General features: G+C 44.4%; 1 protein-coding gene across 2 annotated transcripts; it reads left to right on the top strand.

Moving 5' to 3' along the window:
• The first annotated feature begins 415 nt into the window (after nucleotides 1-415).
• Nucleotides 416-4,576, top strand: DMRT2 (doublesex and mab-3 related transcription factor 2). 2 transcript variants are annotated; one of them, XM_030968870.1, is made up of 4 exons: nucleotides 416-813; nucleotides 1,390-1,761; nucleotides 1,846-1,948; nucleotides 3,463-4,576. In XM_030968870.1, exons 2-4 carry the CDS (start codon nucleotides 1,408-1,410, stop codon nucleotides 4,512-4,514), a joined length of 1,509 nt encoding a protein of 502 aa, XP_030824730.1. In that variant the 5' UTR covers nucleotides 416-813; nucleotides 1,390-1,407; the 3' UTR covers nucleotides 4,515-4,576. The 2 variants fall into 2 exon arrangements, with proteins under 2 accessions (XP_030824730.1, XP_030824731.1); XM_030968871.1 differs by lacking the exon at nucleotides 416-813 and adding an exon at nucleotides 1,169-1,238.
• Nucleotides 4,577-17,817: the final 13,241 nt, after the last annotated feature.

Here is a 17,817-nt window from a genome sequence, read left to right as displayed (position 1 = left end):
GTCAAGCAACGGGAACGACGGCAAACGAAAAAAGCGGCGGCTGTTTGAGGCTTTTAAACCCTCGCCCCCGGCCCGCTCCTCGGGTAGAGGTTCACCGCTCGCTTGCCGAGCGGGTTTCTTAGCTGTCACCATCACGAGCGCTACCTTCTTTTCTCCCTTCCTTTCCTCTCCCACTCTTTTTCCACCCTGCAATGAAAGCTCATCCTTCACCGCCCTCATCCCTCCCGCTCCGCTCCGCTCCGCGCCCGCCCGCACCCACGAGCGGGCGGCGGGCACGGCGGGGGGCGGGGCTGCGGCCGCGCGGGCCAATCGGGGCGGCGGCTGCGGGCGGGCGCCCAATGGGCGGCGCGGGCGGCGCGGCGGGCGCTGATATCGGGGCGGGCGCGGCGGCCGCCTCAGCTAGGTGCCATCCCCGGGCCCGGCCGCCTCAGCTCGGTGCCATCCCCGGCACACTCAGCTCCGTGCCATCCCCGGACCCGGCCGCCTCAGCTCGGTGCCATCCCCGGTGCGGCGGGCTCAGCTCGGTGCCATCCTCGGGCGCGGCAGGCTCAGCTTGGTGCCATCCCCGGCGGGCTCAGCTCGGTGCCATCCCGGGCCCGGTGCGGCCAGCGCGCACCCACAGCCACGCACCTCACCTCACCTCAGAGCCGCGCCGCACCGCAGGCATCGCCCCGACGGCGCAGGGTCCCGGCTGTCGGGGAGCCTTAAGTCCCAGGTGCTGGGATAGGGTGTTCCTTGTCTCGATTAGTCTGGGGCAGCGGCCCTTGCTGCGAGGAGCTGAGGGACGCGCTCTTCCTGCCCCACCTGCCTTTGGTAAGTGCAGTGCGCAGAAGGAAGGACAGGGAGGTCGTGTGGGAGCAGGTGGGGGTCGGAAGATGCAGCTTCCGCAGAGAGCTCTAGGAGCTCACACTACCTTTGCGATGTGTGAAGTCCAGCTGTCCTCTGCCTGTCTCCCAAGTCTGAACGCAGCTGGCAGGAGGGTTTTCGGGATCCTGTAATAAGCAGGAGCCTGTTAAGGCCGGACAGAGCCGTAGCGCTGCAGCGCGGGGCATTGCCCTGGGACGGTTCCTCCCTCCTCCTTGGCTGCAGGAGACGCGCTCCTGCCTGCGGCGGGCTACCACGGCTCTCCGCAAGCCGCGCCAGGAGGGAGGGAGGGAGGGAAGGAGGGACAGAGGGAGGCGTCCGTCGTGGCCAAACTGAGCCCCGCGCGGGTCGTGCGCAGGAGACCAGAGCTGACAGTAAGGGGAATGATCACATCCCAGGCGGGCTCTGCCGACGGGACTGCAGGCGGGTGACTTCCCGACGGGACTGCAGGCGGGCACCTCGGAAGCCGGGCGTGCTCCGGCTGCCGTTCCGCCGCGGGGCTGGACGCCTGACCCTCTCTTGCAGCTGCGCCACCGAGGAACTATGGCTGAGGAACGCGCCGGCGCCGACTGGGAGATCGACGTGGAGAGCCTGGAAGGGGAGCCGGACGAGGCACCCCGCGCTCCGCGCGGCAACACCGGCCCGGAGGAGGGAGAAGAGGAGGAGGAGGAGGAAGGCGAGGAGGCGGTGGCGGCTCCGCGGCGGGGCGAACCGCGGAAGCTGAGCCGCACGCCCAAGTGCGCCCGGTGCCGCAACCACGGCGTGGTGTCGTGCCTGAAGGGACACAAGCGGTTCTGCCGCTGGCGCGACTGCCAGTGCGCCAATTGCCTGCTGGTGGTGGAGCGGCAGCGCGTCATGGCCGCCCAGGTGGCGCTCCGACGGCAGCAGGCCACCGAGGTGAGGGGACACGGGACGCGGCGGGACGGGGCGGGACGGGACGGGCGGCCTCGGTCTGACGGAGCCATGCGATCACTCTCTTAGGACAAGAAGGGGCTGACGGGGAAGCAGGCAAGTCTGGAGCGCAAAGCCGTCTACCAGAGGCACGTCCGAACGCCCAGCCTCTTGGCCAAGAGCATCCTGGAAGGTAAGAGCATCCCCTGCCCCTCCACGGCTTCCCGCAGCACCGCTGGCCCCGCTCTGCCTCAGGAAGACCCGCACGTCCCGTCCAAGGCGTGAAAGGCAGCATCCTTTCCCGAAAGAGGCGTTAAAGCGCGCCCCGCTACCGGCGCCGGGCGGCGGAGGCTCTTGCCCTTCGAGGCTGGAATCGATGCGGCAGAATTTCAGTTCCTTGTCCCCTCGGCCCAAAATGATGCCTGAAATGCTAGCAACGGTAGTTTGAAATTTGAGAGTTACTGTTACAAGCTGGCAGTCTTTTTACACGGCTACCCAGCAGCGTTTTGCAGCAGTGCAGGGTAATTTATTCACAGGGTAGTTTATTCGCGGGTGTTTTAATCAGCAAACGAGTAAATAGAATATTTTTTTCTTTTTATCTGAACGCCTACACAGCAGTTCCGTTTGAGACATTATCAAAAGTAAGATCTACAAATTAAGACGCTTAATTTTTTCACAGTTGAAAATATTAACTGTGGAAGAATTATCCTTTAAAAAGCCGTTATTTTACTGAAAGGGTGTATTTCTTCCCCCACTCCCATTTGGGATTGTGCATATATTTATTCCTATGTTTGCTTTAATTACTTTCCAAACCATATCTCTATAAATCATTGTACTTCTAAATTTTTTTTCAGAAATAAAAAGCTCTTTTCTTCATCCATTCCAGCTCAATTAATATTTAGTCCCTTTAGAAACCTCTGATTTACATCTGCAGTTCATTTTTTTGAAAACTCTTCTGTATTCTTTCCTCTAATTTATCGTAACTGTCTTTTTCTTTTCTCCTAGTTCTCCTTGGGATTTTCTACCATCTCTAGCAATGTGTACATAGTGATCCATCTTTAGAAAATAGAAAAGACACCAGCTGTAGATATAGGTATCTTCCTTGGAAAAGGGGAAACGTGTATGAGAGGAATGAGGGTGTAAACAGGTAAAATCCTGTTCTCCTGACTCACGTAAATACATCCATTAATTCAATGGAATTACTTGTCTGGGTAGAGCAAACAGGATTGGATCCTATCTGTTATATTAAATTAAGCCATGTAGCTTGGTAATTGAATGCACTGAACACTGAATTTCTGTTTTATTGAAATTCTAGTTCATAAGAAATAAAATATTTGAATGCTTTCATATGTGTTAAGTGAATGGTTATCTCTCTCCTTAAGCTTCATGATGGAATACCAGTCATAATACACTGTAGGGCTTTGCCTTTTTTTTTCCTTCTCCTTCCTCAATCTATGTGTCTGGAACTGCTTTTTAAAAAACTACTAATCAGCTAGCTTTGGTGGAAAAAGCAGGGTTTGCTTATCTTCACTGAGGAACTGAATGTTCCTGATCACTAAGCCTCTGTGTCATGGTGACTTCTGTAGGAGCTGATGGTGACCAGGGTCTGTGGCAAGAGCACAGTGCTTGGTGGGACTGGCTCATGGAGCTGTTTTACAAAATCAGCTTTAATGTGGCTTAATTCCTAATGCTGCTTTGTTGTTTTAGGTTACCGTCCAATTCCAACAGACTCTTACCTGGGAGGGAATTCACCCTTGCCACCTCCTGTAAGTGACAGGATGAGAAAGAGACGGGCTTTTGCTGATAAGGAGTTGGAGAACATTATGCTAGAGAGAGAGTATAAAGAGAGAGATATGATGGAAGCTACACAAGCAGCTGCCCTTTTTCTCCCTAACCATGTGGTGCGTGGAGCTGAGTACAATTCATATAAAACAGCCTTCAACACTACTCAAGCTGATAATGCAAACAAGGACTTTTCAAATTTTTTACCAACCTGCCTTGATCTAACGATGCAGTATTCAGGACCTAGCAACATGGAACTAATTTCTTCAAATGTCAGTGTAGCTACTACCTACAGGCAGTATCCCCTGTCTTCTAGGTTCTTAGTGTGGCCAAAATGTGGCCCCATTAGTGATGCTCTCCTCTACCAGCAATGCCTGTTAAATGCTACTGCTGTCCAAGCTCTCAAACCTGGGGCAGGTTGGGATGCCAGGGTCTCACAGAGTCAGGACTGTCCAAACACTGAACATGACATCATGCCTCCAAAACTGGAAAATTCATTTGTTCTGACTCACACGCGAGACATTCAGCAGTCACGTAATGAAATGCTGTGCCTTCATCAGGAAGCTCGTGAGAGGTCAGCTTTCTCTCCTCCAAAAAGAACTTTCTCCCAAATCTCTGATAAGGGTTCTCCTCAGGAACAGGCATTAAGCAAGATCAGCAAAAACAGTACCAAACCCCCTCTGCCGCTCAAGTACAGTGCCTTTCAGTCACTGTTCCATCAGACATTTCCTGACACTCCAACAGCAGAGTTAAGAATGTCATTTGTGAAGGAGACTTTTGAAGACGCTTCTAAGAAATACAGGGAGTGTGCTGTTAAAGAGAACCAAAAATACATGTTTACTGTAGACAAATGTGCAAAAGACTTCTTTGGGGCCAAACAGGCCACAGCAAAGCTTTCAACAACTGAGCCACTGTCATTTTCAGTTGAATCCATCCTTAAACGACCTTCTTCTGCTATTACTAATGTCTCTGAATGAATAAACTTTGTCTTCAGAGTAGAGAAGCTTCCTAAGCTTTGCTTTCTGCAGAATTGCTCTTGCCTGCCTTATCTCTTAAAAGATTTTTAAAGAGGGATTTCTGCAGTAAATGGTAATGCTTACTTTCATTTCAAAATTATGTACATAAATATGCATGTTTTCTGAAAAACAAATTTAATTTTTTAAAATTGAAACTGCATGTACAGACTGTAAAGTGTTTTTATTTTAAGCAGTCCTTCAAACCATTCAATAAAATGAGTTTATTTACAAGCATACACTGATCTCTCTCGTGTCTCTAGCATCTTGCAGGCAAATATGCCCTACTTTCAAAATACACTTCTTATTTTATCTGCCATTATAAATGTTCTTACTACTAAAGTTGCTGGGGTAAGCAGTCATTTGTCCTTTGAATCTCCAGTAACTATGAGAAGAGGTAACAACAGTTCATGTAGCCTAGTGTGAATTCACAAGATTTTTTATTTATGTAAGTGAGGTTTGGATCAGATTCCATATGCCTTTCTTATTCTGAAGGGGGGGGTGCAGGCTAGCACAAAAGACTGGTCTATTCCACACCTCCCTATAAAACTTCTTCTACTAAAGTGGGAGAGTTACTAGATTGGTTTTGAGGGGAATGGCTCTAGTGAGCTTTTGATAAAAAGTCAGCATTTTTTGAAGTTCTGTTTTTGAATAAAAGTCTGGTTTTTAGAATCAGTTTTTACATTGTTTTAAATGTTCAATTCACTTTACTTCGAACTTATACCTCCTTGAACGCTTCCCTCCTAAGAACATTTCACTTTTGATCAACAAAAGCCTGAGGTTCTTGTTTTTTGTAGTTGTGGTTGTAATTTGTAATTGAAATTACCCTCAGGCTGTAAAAATGATGCACAGAATCATTACTGCTGATGAGAAATCAAATTATGGCCTCTCAGTTTTTAATGCCATGTTTGTGTGTAGGGGTAGAGAATAAAGATAGAAACAAAGGAGACTATCCAACCAAAATTATCTGAGAACTGAAATTGCCTCAGGGTTATGGGAAATGGCTTTGGTAGATCTCATTTTGACAGAGGTTGAAGCTTTCTAAATTGGTGACTTAGTAAATTTTTTCCTTATATGTTGCTGCCAGCGCATCTAACTGGTGCTAACAGGCAATCTGTTAGTTACTTTTCCTCCTTAACATTTTAATCCTGCACACAGTGCTCATCCAATTGAAAGGAGTTGATATTTGTTCTTAATTTTCATGGTTTTTCTAGGGACAATTTCTTCTTGGTATTTGTGAGCAGAATGTAATCTTTTCTAATTCTATTACACTCCCTGCGCTGGTTAAATGCTTGTTTTGCCTGTGAATTCCAGATTCTGTAACTAAGTAATCTCTCTAAGTGTTTAGTGTTGCTGTTGGGAGTGGTGTTGCAGAATACCAGGACCCTTTTTGTGTACGGGACGAACCATCTGCCCAGATTGCCTTTCTAAAGCAACAGGCAGGTTAGAGAAAACACATTTTACGTAACGTGTAAATTTTTTGCATAACACATCTTACAAAGCTCATAAAAACTTTATGTTAGGAATGTAAAAAAAAGTTGTAATTGAAAAGAATCTTGGGCACTGACTAAAGTTTCATTTTTCAAAATAATTTGTACCAACATATTCTTAGTGAAAAATAGGTTTCAAATACAGTGAGATGCTTTTAATTTTTTCCAAGTCTGTCCTTTATCCAATAGCCATTAGAGGGAGTTTTAACTTGCTTGAGCTGAATCTGCTCATGAATCTCTTTAGCAGTCAGACCAAGTTAAGCAGCTTTTACCTGCAATAAATGGAGAGATATTCCTCATAATTCATATTTGTTTGCTTTCACCACTGTTTCCTTCTTTTGCTTTGTTGAACATTAAATGTTAGAAAGGAGTTGTACTTAAGCAGGGATTCCTTTGTTTTTAAAATGTGATTTGTTTTAGTTTATGACCTGCTGGTATAAACTAGGATCATAGATGAAAGAAAGTTCAACAATCTATATACTGAACCAATATCAGATACTGGAATTAGTCCCATGTAAATCATTTTTCTGCCTGAAAGTGTGTGCATCTAACATTATTCAATTTTATATCCAAAGTATTTTTCCAGGCAATCACTTGTCTTTATTCATCTCCTAATAAAAAGACCAGAAAACCAAAGGCCTCTGACAGACTGGTACCTCCTGACCTTTTTAAGAAAAAAGCAAACAGAAAAAATTCAAATCCTGAACATATACCAAGCATTTTTATTTATAAGCATATATTAATACGTGTGTGTACACACACATCATGGTTTAACCCCAGCTGGCAAGTATGCACCACACAGTGGTGCATACTCTCACTCTCTCCCCTACTCTCTCCAGAGTGAAGAGAAGAATCAGAAATAAACCTGTAAAACTCGGGTTGAGATAAAAACAGTTTAATAATTGAAAAAAATGAAAATGTAATAACAGTAACAACACCAACAACTATTCTGTAATAGCTGTAATGTCGTAGCAATGAAAGGAGAGGCAGAAGAATAAAACTGAAGAGGGACAAGTGATGCAGAATGCAGTTGCTTACCGCCCACTGACTGATACCCAGCCCATGCCGCAGCAGAAATCAGACATGGGCATGACACTCTGTGGTGTGGAATGGCCCTCTGGCAGTTTGGGTCAGTCGCCCAGGCCGTGTGCCCTCACAGTGCTGGTGTGTCTGCTCAGTGCCAGAGCAGGAGTCACTGAAAAGTCCTTGACTTTGGGGAAGAACTACTGAGCAAAAACTAGAACATCAGTGTGTTTTCAGCATTATTCTCATACTAAAATCAAAACACAGCACTGTACTAGCTACTGAGAAGGAAATTAGCTGTATCCCCCCACGCAAACCCAGGACAACACACTGTAATATGTAGTATATATATATCCCAGATTTTTTACTCAAATCCCAGTCATCAGGGGATGAGTCACATCTCTACTACTATTTGAAAAAATTGAGATGAGACTTGGACAAATTGCTTTGATAGCAAACAAATGTCACTGGAGTCCACGTTTCTTAGAATCACTTTTTAATGACTTGCTACAGTTCCATTACATCACCCTGTACTTTGTTTCCTTTTCTTTCTTAGATCCTGGGCCCTACTTCTCATTCATCTTGCAAGGTTGTTGCATCCCTAAGTTTTTTTCCTTTCCTTTATTAAAAGTGTTTAAAAAGTCTCTTACTCATGGGGAGGATGGTTAGTAGCTTGAGCAAGATAATTATGACTTAGCTTATGATTTTCCTCACACAGTTTTACCGTGGTTGTATAGCACTCTTTAAGCCATAAGTTTCTCTAGAGCAGAGTGCCTACATCTGCTGGGGCAGCTGTGCAAACTCATGGAAAAGAGGAGAAGGCATTGCTCTGAAATTGTCTAGTGCTTACTGCAAGCCACTGTCTTACTGGCAGTAAGTCAGCTGGTAAAATATCTTATGGCCCCCTATGCTCTCTGCTTCTTCAATACAAATTCTGTGGCATTTTGGGTGTGTGGATGCCTGTATCTCCTGTACAGTGCAACTGGTTTGAGTACAAGATTCACATCTGTGCTATTGTTATGGGTTCAAGTTGCATTTCTCTTCTCATGCCCTTCTGGCTTCTACTTCACAGCTATTTTCATGGTAGAACATGCCTCTTGGGAAGTTCCACTTTTGGGGTTTGGACAGGAGGCCAAGAACCTCTGCTGGCTGTGGAGCACAAAACAGCCGTGGAAAGTAGTATGAGGAACAATTATTCACTAGGTCTGCAAAATAGCATGCCTGGGAGATGGCATAATCAGAGACAGCCAACTACTTGTTGGAAGAATGGGCCCTCTGTACACATGCTGAGACAAAAAAATTTATAGGTGTGTAGAGGCGTATAAATGTGGACAACTGGAGGAACTCAGAATTAATAGCACCCCAGGCAGTACCTGGCTTATTGCTTGGCCTTACTCCCCTGGCCCAGGGGAAAGCTGCCTCTTTCTGCCCTGGCATCTTGTGTATAAGAGCAATCCTTGAATAGACTCTGTTCTGGATCTTGACTCCACATTTTTGAAGTGGACTCTTGAAAGTGGATGGCAGTACCCTTCCTTGGCAAGGAAGTGCTGGTGGTGTAGACGTTAGGCTGCCCTGGGGAGCTAAAGGCAAGGGAACACCTTTCTGTAGTGCTTGGGCAGGAGTGTGTTCACTGGGAGAAGAGGGAGATTATTGACAGCTGCTGCAGTGACAGTGCTTGTCCCTCATGAAAACTGAGCACAGGAAAATCATGATAGGGGCTGTGGAAAGTGTGAGGAGAGTCCCTGCTCGATAGGTTGGGTTGCCAGCCTTGTCTCAGGTGCTGGCTTTACAGAGGAGACTGCACAAGCACTGATATCTCAACAAAGTCTGTCTTAAAATCGTCCATTGTTTTAGATGTCTTTGAAGCTGCAAGTTGAGATGCTGGGCTTGAGGAAGATACAGGCAAGATAAGTGGATAACCAGAAACAAGTCACTCAGTCGATGTCAAGACAACACACTGTTGTGAAACCATCAGCTGGAATGTCTTTGCACTCTGGCCTGAGAATAAGATAGCCCTGTGCTGTCTGCTTGTCATTCTGCTATGACAAAGACCTCTCCAAGTTTTGCAGTCTGACCTCCTCATCCTCTTGTGATCATGAGAGCAAGTCACTTTTTAGCCAACTGTGAAGGAGCAAGTCCTGGTATAGTTAACAGCTCAATTTCTTGAGACTGCCTCAATTTCTTTATTTTAGGTGTAAAACAGGGAGATATATTCTCATTTTAATTTGACAGCTTGTTTGCATGACCAAACATTTCTGTTTCTGTACCAAACACTTTCCATTCAACTGTCCTTGGTGCGAAGGCTGGCGCCAGGAGCCATTGCCCATGAAGTACGAGAGTCCCACTGTGTCACTGAGTTTCTCCTCAAAATTTCTGCTAGTTGAACAGAATAAAGTACATGCAATGCCTCCTTTAACTCAGGTAGTAGTGATCAGCTATTTTCTGTTTGCTTGCATTGAAACCTGGACAAACCATGTCTTATGCAAGAAGGGCTGCTGGGGAAGCATGTGGAAACCAGTGTCAGGAATATCACTGTGACTGGAGAGACAGGAACCAGTTGGTGTTTTATGGGAGGAAGCATCCTTGTTAAACAGAACTTCCACAGTGACGAAGAGAAAAAAAAGTGGTTCCTCATATTCAGTTATGTTGAGATATGATGCTGGAAGAACTGGAAGAATGAAGAATTACATTGGAAAAGGGCAATGGCCCTTCTCCCTTTTTTATGAATACTAATGTCCACCTAAGGAAAAGCAAAAAACTGCATAGGCAAGCCTACAGATATGTACACCAACAGGAGCCCAGCAAAGTATGCACTTATCCATGAAAGATGGAATCAAGAAATGATTTTAGAAGAGATGCAAAACTTTTAGGAATGCTACATTTTACGGTCACAGTGTCTGGCTGACAGCCTCTAAATCTATACCCTACTGCAAATCTGGGCTTAAACTAGTTACTAGATTTTTTACTCATTCTTTGCTAGTTTAATTGAACAGGAAACAGGTACGTTGAACTACTACCATATCTAATGTACTCTCTGTATTCCTGTATCAAGAGCTAATAGTGGCACCAATTACACCTTTCCTGATATTCATCTATCTATAGAACCTCCTCCATGAGGTGGCCATTGCCAGTCTCCATTTTTGAATGTCAGACAGAAGATGTGGGCGAGCTGTTCACCTTCAGAGATGGCTTGCTACTAGGTTGTGAAAATCACACTGGAGTTCACCTTCTGTTGGAAGATGGTGTCAGTAGTCACAGGATCATTGGGACATAGATTCAGAAAGACCAAAAGTATGTATACACAGAGAAAACCCAAAATCTTAGTGTAAACTATGTATTGAGAAATCCAGCCCCTTGTGGGAAATTTTAGACCTGCAGCAGAATGTATGAGCAGAAAAAAAATCTTCAGAAGATGTTAGTGTTTTGGAGATGACAAATGTACAGGAGTCTTACACTTCAACCCATGTGCAAAAACATATTTTATTTAATCTTTAATTTAATTTAGAAGTTTTATTTACACTTATCATTTCAACTGTCCTTATCCCGTAAAGCAGTACTACCTCCTCTAGTATATCCTCAAACACATTTAGTAGTTAGTAGGTAGTGCTGTGTGATGGAACTGCAGGGTGGAATTGTGGCGGCGCTGAGGCTGGATGGCAGCTCTGGAGTCCAGTGCCACTCCTGCCCACAGCAGGTTGCTCAGAGGTCCATTCATATTGGATTAAAGCCACCTTTGAGGATGGGGCCTCCACAGCCCCCCTAGGCTGCCTGTTCCAGTGTTCGAGCACCTGCATAGGAAAAAAGATTTTTTTTGTTTAGATGGAATTTCCTGTATTCCAGTGTGTGTGCCTGTTGTCTTTATTCCTGTCCTGGACGCCACTGTAAGATCTGCCATATTTTCTCCCACTAGATATATATACAGTGATAAGGTCCCCTGAATCTTCTGTTCTCCAGGTTAGAAAGGCCCAGTTCTCTCATCCTTTCCTGATATCAGAGACACCCCAGTGCCTTAACAATCTTCAAGGCATCTTTGCTGACCTCAGTCCACTATGTTCTTTTGTACTGATGAATCCAGCACTGGACACAGTAATCCAGATGTGTCTCACAGGGCTGAGTAGAGAGGAGGGATCAGTTCCTTCCATGAGCTGGCAACCCTGCCAAATACAGTGGACTCACTTGCCAGAGTGTGTGCCACTGCTGCCTTCTGGTCAACTCAGTGTCCACCAGGCCACCCTGACTCAGGCCATGACATGCAGGACTTGTATTTCCCAACACTACTGTAATTTTCACTGGAATTAAATTAATTCCTCTTAAATGACTGCCTACTATACTATATTCATGATGAGCACCGATTCTTGCAAGAGCAAGAAGAAATGACTTCCTGTGACTTTAATACTTCAAGGTCTAAAAAGAAAGTAAGAAAAGGAATAGTTGTGAGATTCTGAAAGCATATCATCAATCATACTGCACACCTAAGCAAACCTGAGTGGTTTAAAGGGATGCAAAAACTTCATCTGAGGCTCTAGATGGGGGTAGTTGTGTTAGAGCACAACTAAAAAGCTTTATGCTAGGGAGTTTACTCAGCTTCAAACACAAAGTTCACACCATCTCTTACTGCACCTTTCCATATTACTCTTTTACAAATGGACGGAGAAAACAGGAGTCATAATTTAAAGTCATTTCCATTCTCACTCTGGCAAACTGGTCTAGGATTTGAATTTGGGAAGGCAGGGTTTCATATTGAAATTGCTTATCCATCAGTATACCTCTAGGATGTGCACAGAGAGATATGATAGCTTGGTCTCTTTGGAAACTGTCTCTGTGTGGTACAAAGGTACAGGAGAAAACAAGATCAAGACTGACAAGAGGGACTAGTGGGTGAGCCCTGCCAGACCTCCTCCTTCTTCCTAGCCTTTGTGTAGTTGGAGAAACGCAACAGGGTCCTGCAGGTGGTCCAGCATCCATACACTTCCCATAGTGCCTGCCTCAGCTGGGCATGGAGAGCACAGACACAACCTGAGTGCCAGCCTGGCTGCAGGGGGACAGCCAGCTCCTGCCACAGCCAGTGGGTGTGTGGCAGCCAGTTTTGGAGCCTGCTGATGGAGATTTTTCTGTCAGAAAGCTTTAGTTTCTTCAGACACTGGATCTGTGGTTTTTTTGGACACCCCTCCACGCAAAATCACTTGCTTACAAACCTTCTGTGTCCTACATGAACAGAAAATTTGAACTAACAGCTTGCAGATGTAGCAGCGAGGGAGCATGCTCTGCTGGGTATGAAGGCTTTAGTCAGAGGGTCTGCAACACAAAGACATGAGAGGAAAAAGGTTTTTGAGATGAAACTCTTCTTCAGTCCATCAAATTACCTGCTCAGAATTAGAGGCGAGTGGCTCAGGGATTTTGAACTAATAGCAATAGAGAGTAAAGCCATGGGGCAGTGAGCACTATGTAATGATTTAACCTCAAAGCCATGATGGTGTAGCTAACCATAAAGGGGTTTGTGTCTAACAGAGGGTATGAGCCAGAGGTTATGCTGAGTGCATGATCTTCTGTAATTTATGGCAACTGGTAACAAGTCCAGGCTTTCAGAAAGGAAAGCATACATATGTTAACAACTGGGTCCTTGTAGCAGTGTCTTAATTTGGCTTCTGGGGTTACTCCCAAGCAGTGGGACAGAGCAATTCTGAGTTGTCTCTTTTGTGGGAGCAAGATGGGAAGGGGAAGGGAGTACCTCTGCAGCACAGTAATAACAGATAGCCAATCTTTGCACTCCACCATTTCTTACTGCTCACTGCACATCAGCTCACACTTCAGCACTAAGGCACACAATTGGTTGATATGTCTTAATACCATTCTAGCAGACAGAAAAGAAGTGGAACATTGGCATGTGTTTTCTCAGCTATGTTGCTTCAATTTTCCCTTGGCACTTACTTTGACATCTGCAGATGCAAATCAAGCCTTTCTGCAAGACACACCTTGAGTCCAGTGTCCCAGTAGAAGGTTGGATGCTGGAGTCTCCTTTCTTTGAGCTGGATCCTTTGAGCTGGATTCTCTGTAAAACCACTAAAAAAGTAGGGCTTTCTCCTACCATTTTTGTCTCCTGGTGTGGAGACATCTGTGTGGAGTATCTTTATCCAACATACTATATCAGTGAAACTTGTTGGATTTGCTGTCCTTGAGAATGCTGCTGTCTGCAAATGGACCAAAATAATTTCCAAAGGAAAGTAAAGTAGATGTGAAACTTTTTGGGAAACTGTTAAAACCACATTTGTTCTCCTGTGCTTTCTGTCATTCTCTCCCATGCAGTTAATCTTACCTACTTTCCTAAGCTCCTTCCCTTTCTACCACACATGACATTTCCTTCTGTCTAGGACATTTGAGTGACTCCTCCAACATAAATGCTTGGTTCCTTGCTTCCCTTTACAAGTGGCAACAGTTGAGTATCAGCGCTACTTGTTCTTAGAAGTGGGCTCTGGTGCTGCAAAACAGCCTTCCCCAGAGTAACTTGTAAAGGCTTTCTACAAAGCAACCACATCAGCATGCTTGTGTGGAAGCTGCAAAACAAACAAGGAATAATAACGTATCTCCTACAGCTGCAAAACACCACATGTGGATGAGGATAATCCCTTCATTAATTTCCAAACACATACTCACCAGAGAGTATCATAAAACCATGTGATGTCCCTGAGTGCTGGATTTTTCATTTGGGCATATGAAGAAACTGAAAAATGTGTAAAATGAAAATCACATGTAGTGCAAAGCAGCCCCATAATGCTGGAAGTTGGTAACATCTGAAAGTGAGTAGTAAAACTGACACATAAAGATGTGCTCTGAGCCAATTTACAGCAAAGGGTAAAGATCATACTGCATTTGAGTCAGAACAGGGTAGGTACTACTCCCTAGTGACTGTACATCCAAAGAGTTTCTTGTGTACTGATTATACCAGAAAATGTATGGAATACATTACAATCTTACATGTTTCTCTGACATGCTATTTCAGAAAACACCATGAGAGTGGGGTAAAATGTAGGGCTCAGTCTTTCAACCTTCAGTCATAACCATCCCAATTTCCATTGCTGTCAAAGATGAAGCAGAGGTGTTCATCTCCACACAGGCACTTGTTAGGAGACATAAGTATTCTGACAGAATGAAGATTTTCAGCAGAAGCTTTTTTAAGCTTTTCTGAAACACTATGCTTTTTGGTGCTTGTTTGGACTTAACAGCTGAGTCCAGAAGGCAGATCTCCAAAGTGCTTGAATGGGGCATTCTGCAATTTGTTATCATGCTTGCTTAAATCAAAGTGGCTATTTTGAAACTCTTGTGTGGTTGTTTTGCTCAAGGGCTTCCAAATGTGATTTAACTCTCCAAAACAAAACAAAACAAAACAAAACAAAACAAAACAAAACAAAACAAAACAAAACAAAACAAAACAAAACAAAACCACAAACAACCAAAAAACCCAAAAAACCTCAGTCATATATTTGATATTTTATTAAACAGCTGATCTGATGAATTCCTTCCTATAGTTATTCTGAGTCGTTTTCTCCTTGCTGTTGTTTTATATGGAGGAAATGGGTTTTTGTGTTAAGCAAATACAACTGCAGTGTATGAGAGACTAAAACCACAAGGCAAAAAGCTGAGGTACACGCAGAAACTTGGATTTGGAGTTTAGAGAAAATGAAGGCCATCTGCTGTGCCATCCACAGCATCTTACTGCTAAAAATGTCTATGAAAACAAGATACAGTGAATAAAGAGACAGATTATTTGACCAAAAGAAAGGCCAAAAATCCTGTGTTCAGCAAATCCAGGTGACAGCACCTGCACGTAAAACAAAGTCATCTTGACTTCTGCCAAGTCATCGTTAGAGAACACTGATATTGGAAATACCCACTTGTTAAATTCTTCTAGATTTTAAATTGCTGAACAAGGTGTGTCGCTGATACAGAAGCTATCATAATTTCCAGCTCTGTTTGGCAGCTCCTCACTTTGACAGGGAGACTGGTGACTAGTTAGACTTACTGAGATGGACTTACAGGACATCTGCTCCTAAGAAAAGGATAGAGCTGGCACTGCCCTCCTTTGGTCTCTGCCAGCTGAAGAGTTCAAATTCATGGACTTGGAAGACAGAGAGAATCTAGTATGATAATGCATGAGGGCATAAAGATGTGTTGCATTTTCTTAAGAAAAACTTTTATCAAGAGAACGGTTGCATCCTAGAGAGACACCCAGGGTCAACATCTGGTGAGGTATTGCTAGTCATTCCAGATCTGGGTAGATTGTGTAAAACCTGGCTTGGACAACAAGGAGATGGCTTCCATATTTCAGCCTGGTTTTCGTGGACTGCAGGACAACATGTCATACAAGCAGGATTCCTGTCTCTGCTTCAGACAACTCCATGGTGAGTTTGTGGGCTGGTCCTTTGGTTTTTTGCTGTGGGGAGTTTGGAAAAAAAGGCAAGAGTTTCCAGAAGGTCTGAAGTGACCTGACCGCTTAGCTTGGTTTCCACCAAAGCTGCTGGTGAAACTTTTCTTTCCAACCCTCACCTGAAAGACGGGAAAGAGCAAACAAGGACAGTTTGATGGAGTAATGCTCTGATGTCAGGAGCTTTGGTGCCATGAAACCTTTATCCAAGGTCTAGTAAATGCACTGACTTCTGTGTGTGGAGAGGAAAGGCTGAACCAGCAGCTGCTCTGCCAGACAGCAACCTGATGGCTACTTCTTCCTGCTGGGAAGAAGCACATGCAGACTAATATATTCTTAAAAATGAGCATCCTCACACCTATCTACAGATCACTGTACTGACAAAGTGATGCAAGGCCCTCACAGTTCACCCACCAAATACAGAGATTTCCAGAGCACTGATATTTGCCCTAGGCAGAGGCAGTGTGGTGCACTCTGTCCTGCCTAACTGGAGACATCTCCCTGTGGGATGTGCTTTGGGAAAGTGTGTTCACCTCTTTGGTCTCTCCTCCACAGCCTCTTGCTGAGGGCAGAGACACCTTGTTAAGATTGATGGACTTCACTGAAAAACACTGTATGTCCTTTTTTTGCTCTGATAACTCAAAGAACTTCATAAGGACAGTAGAAACCTCCATCCCATGAGGAGATTCTTCAGCAGTTTGAGGGGATATCAGGGACTTTGGGTGGCTTGCTGGGACAACAGGGTGAAGCAGACTGTAGTAGGGTCTAGAACAAATCCCTTACCATAAGTTGTTCTCAAGTACCATCGGGAATGCTTCCCCAGAGTCTTCAGTGGTCTCACAGTCTGCACAGCACCACATCTGGGGGCAGAGCCACATCCAGACACCTAACATTTTAACTCTCTCATTTCACTGCTAACCCACATCCTCTGTGGCAAAGTAACCTTAACCAAATGTAATAAAACCAAGCTTCCACATGCTGTAATCACTAGATATGTTCCCTCTCAAAAGGGACATGTACATGAAAAAACTGAAGGAGAAGCCAGGAATAAGAAAAGAGCCATGTAAAATGAAAAGAGCATGTGGCTGCTAACACCAAAATCCTCAACATTTATTGCATGATGCTTCATGCCTTCAAATGCTTTGCAGAGTTAGCAGAGTCCAGCCAGGCCCTGATAAGAAGCATGGCTTGGAGCTGACTGGAGCGTGTGCAGCGCTCAGTGAAATTTCTCCAGCACTCACCTTTAAAGCAATAAGCTGAATAGTGAACCCCAAATGAACTTTGACTGAAGTGTTTACTTCAGCGCAATCAAGTGACTGGAATAATAATAATGATAATAATCATCTTTACTGTTCAATATAATTGCAATGAAAGCTAGCTAGATACTCTCAAAGCTTCTTGGAAGGACTTCCTTATAATTTACATCCCATAGCTGAAATACAGATCCTGGTACACTCGTACCATACATCTGTTCTCCTGACTTTTTAACCATAGAGTGCTAGTTTATTACTGAGCTTAAGGATAAAAGAAGCAAGAAATGAAAGTAAAAAAAGGTTTCCTCTCCACTAAGTACATTCAGATGTCAGCCTCCAAGAGCCCTAGACAATGTTTCATTTCTGGATTGTTTTACCTTCCCATTTCTGAGGCAATGTCATTATCAAATAGGTTTAATCACAAAAGGCTTGGCTTTTAAAATGGATAAATATTATTTGAAGATATTATCAATACATTAAATTAAAATTAGCTGCAGTGTATCAGCATGTCAAAACTTTCAAATGGACAGATTCATGAAACAACTGTTATGAGTCTTCCATCAGTCTTTGCTTTGGTGAAAGTTTTCAGGGATGTCCAGGCTGGAGCTGGGAAGTCCAGCAGCGATTCATAATACACATGAATATACATCTGCTCCAAAGAAATATTGCTAGGGTCAGTTGTTGTCTAGAGGGAAATGTACCTGACCACTGGACAGCATTTACAGTTTGTGCCATCTCACAGACTGAAAGAGAATAAACTTTTCAAGAGGTCCCAAAAAACCAATTTACGTTTCCATATCTAGCTTTGGCAAGGATCCACAAACAGGGGCTTCCCACTGTTCACATTCCTACCCTAGAAAGTGTTCAATATATCATTTGCCTGTACCCACAAAAGATACACACTGCACAAGAGCACATGAATATGTATGTCTTTTTGGACAACTCTTCAGTGGAAGTGATAATGTTAACCTTCCTCCAATGGCTTAGTTTAGCCAAAAGAACATTTCAGCTAAATCCAACTTCCTTCTACCAGTTTCGGAGACAGGCAGGATTTTTATGACTTTTGCATTTTTACACCACCT

This window comes from Camarhynchus parvulus, chromosome Z (genome assembly GCF_901933205.1).
Source record: "Camarhynchus parvulus chromosome Z, STF_HiC, whole genome shotgun sequence".
In the NCBI taxonomy this organism is placed as follows: domain Eukaryota; kingdom Metazoa; phylum Chordata; class Aves; order Passeriformes; family Thraupidae; genus Camarhynchus; species Camarhynchus parvulus.
This window is presented reverse-complemented; position numbering and strand designations above follow the sequence as displayed.

What these genes read in the sequence shown, in the direction of transcription:
- DMRT2 (XM_030968870.1), top strand. Translation starts at nt 1,408, where the DNA reads ATGGCTGAGGAACGCGCCGGCGCCGACTGGGAGATCGACGTGGAGAGC. An exon ending in GACGGCAGCAGGCCACCGAG is followed by an intron (nt 1,762 to 1,845) that starts GTGAGGGGACAC and finishes TCACTCTCTTAG; the next exon opens with GACAAGAAGGGGCTGACGGG. An exon ending in GGCCAAGAGCATCCTGGAAG is followed by an intron (nt 1,949 to 3,462) that starts GTAAGAGCATCC and finishes TTGTTGTTTTAG; the next exon opens with GTTACCGTCCAATTCCAACA.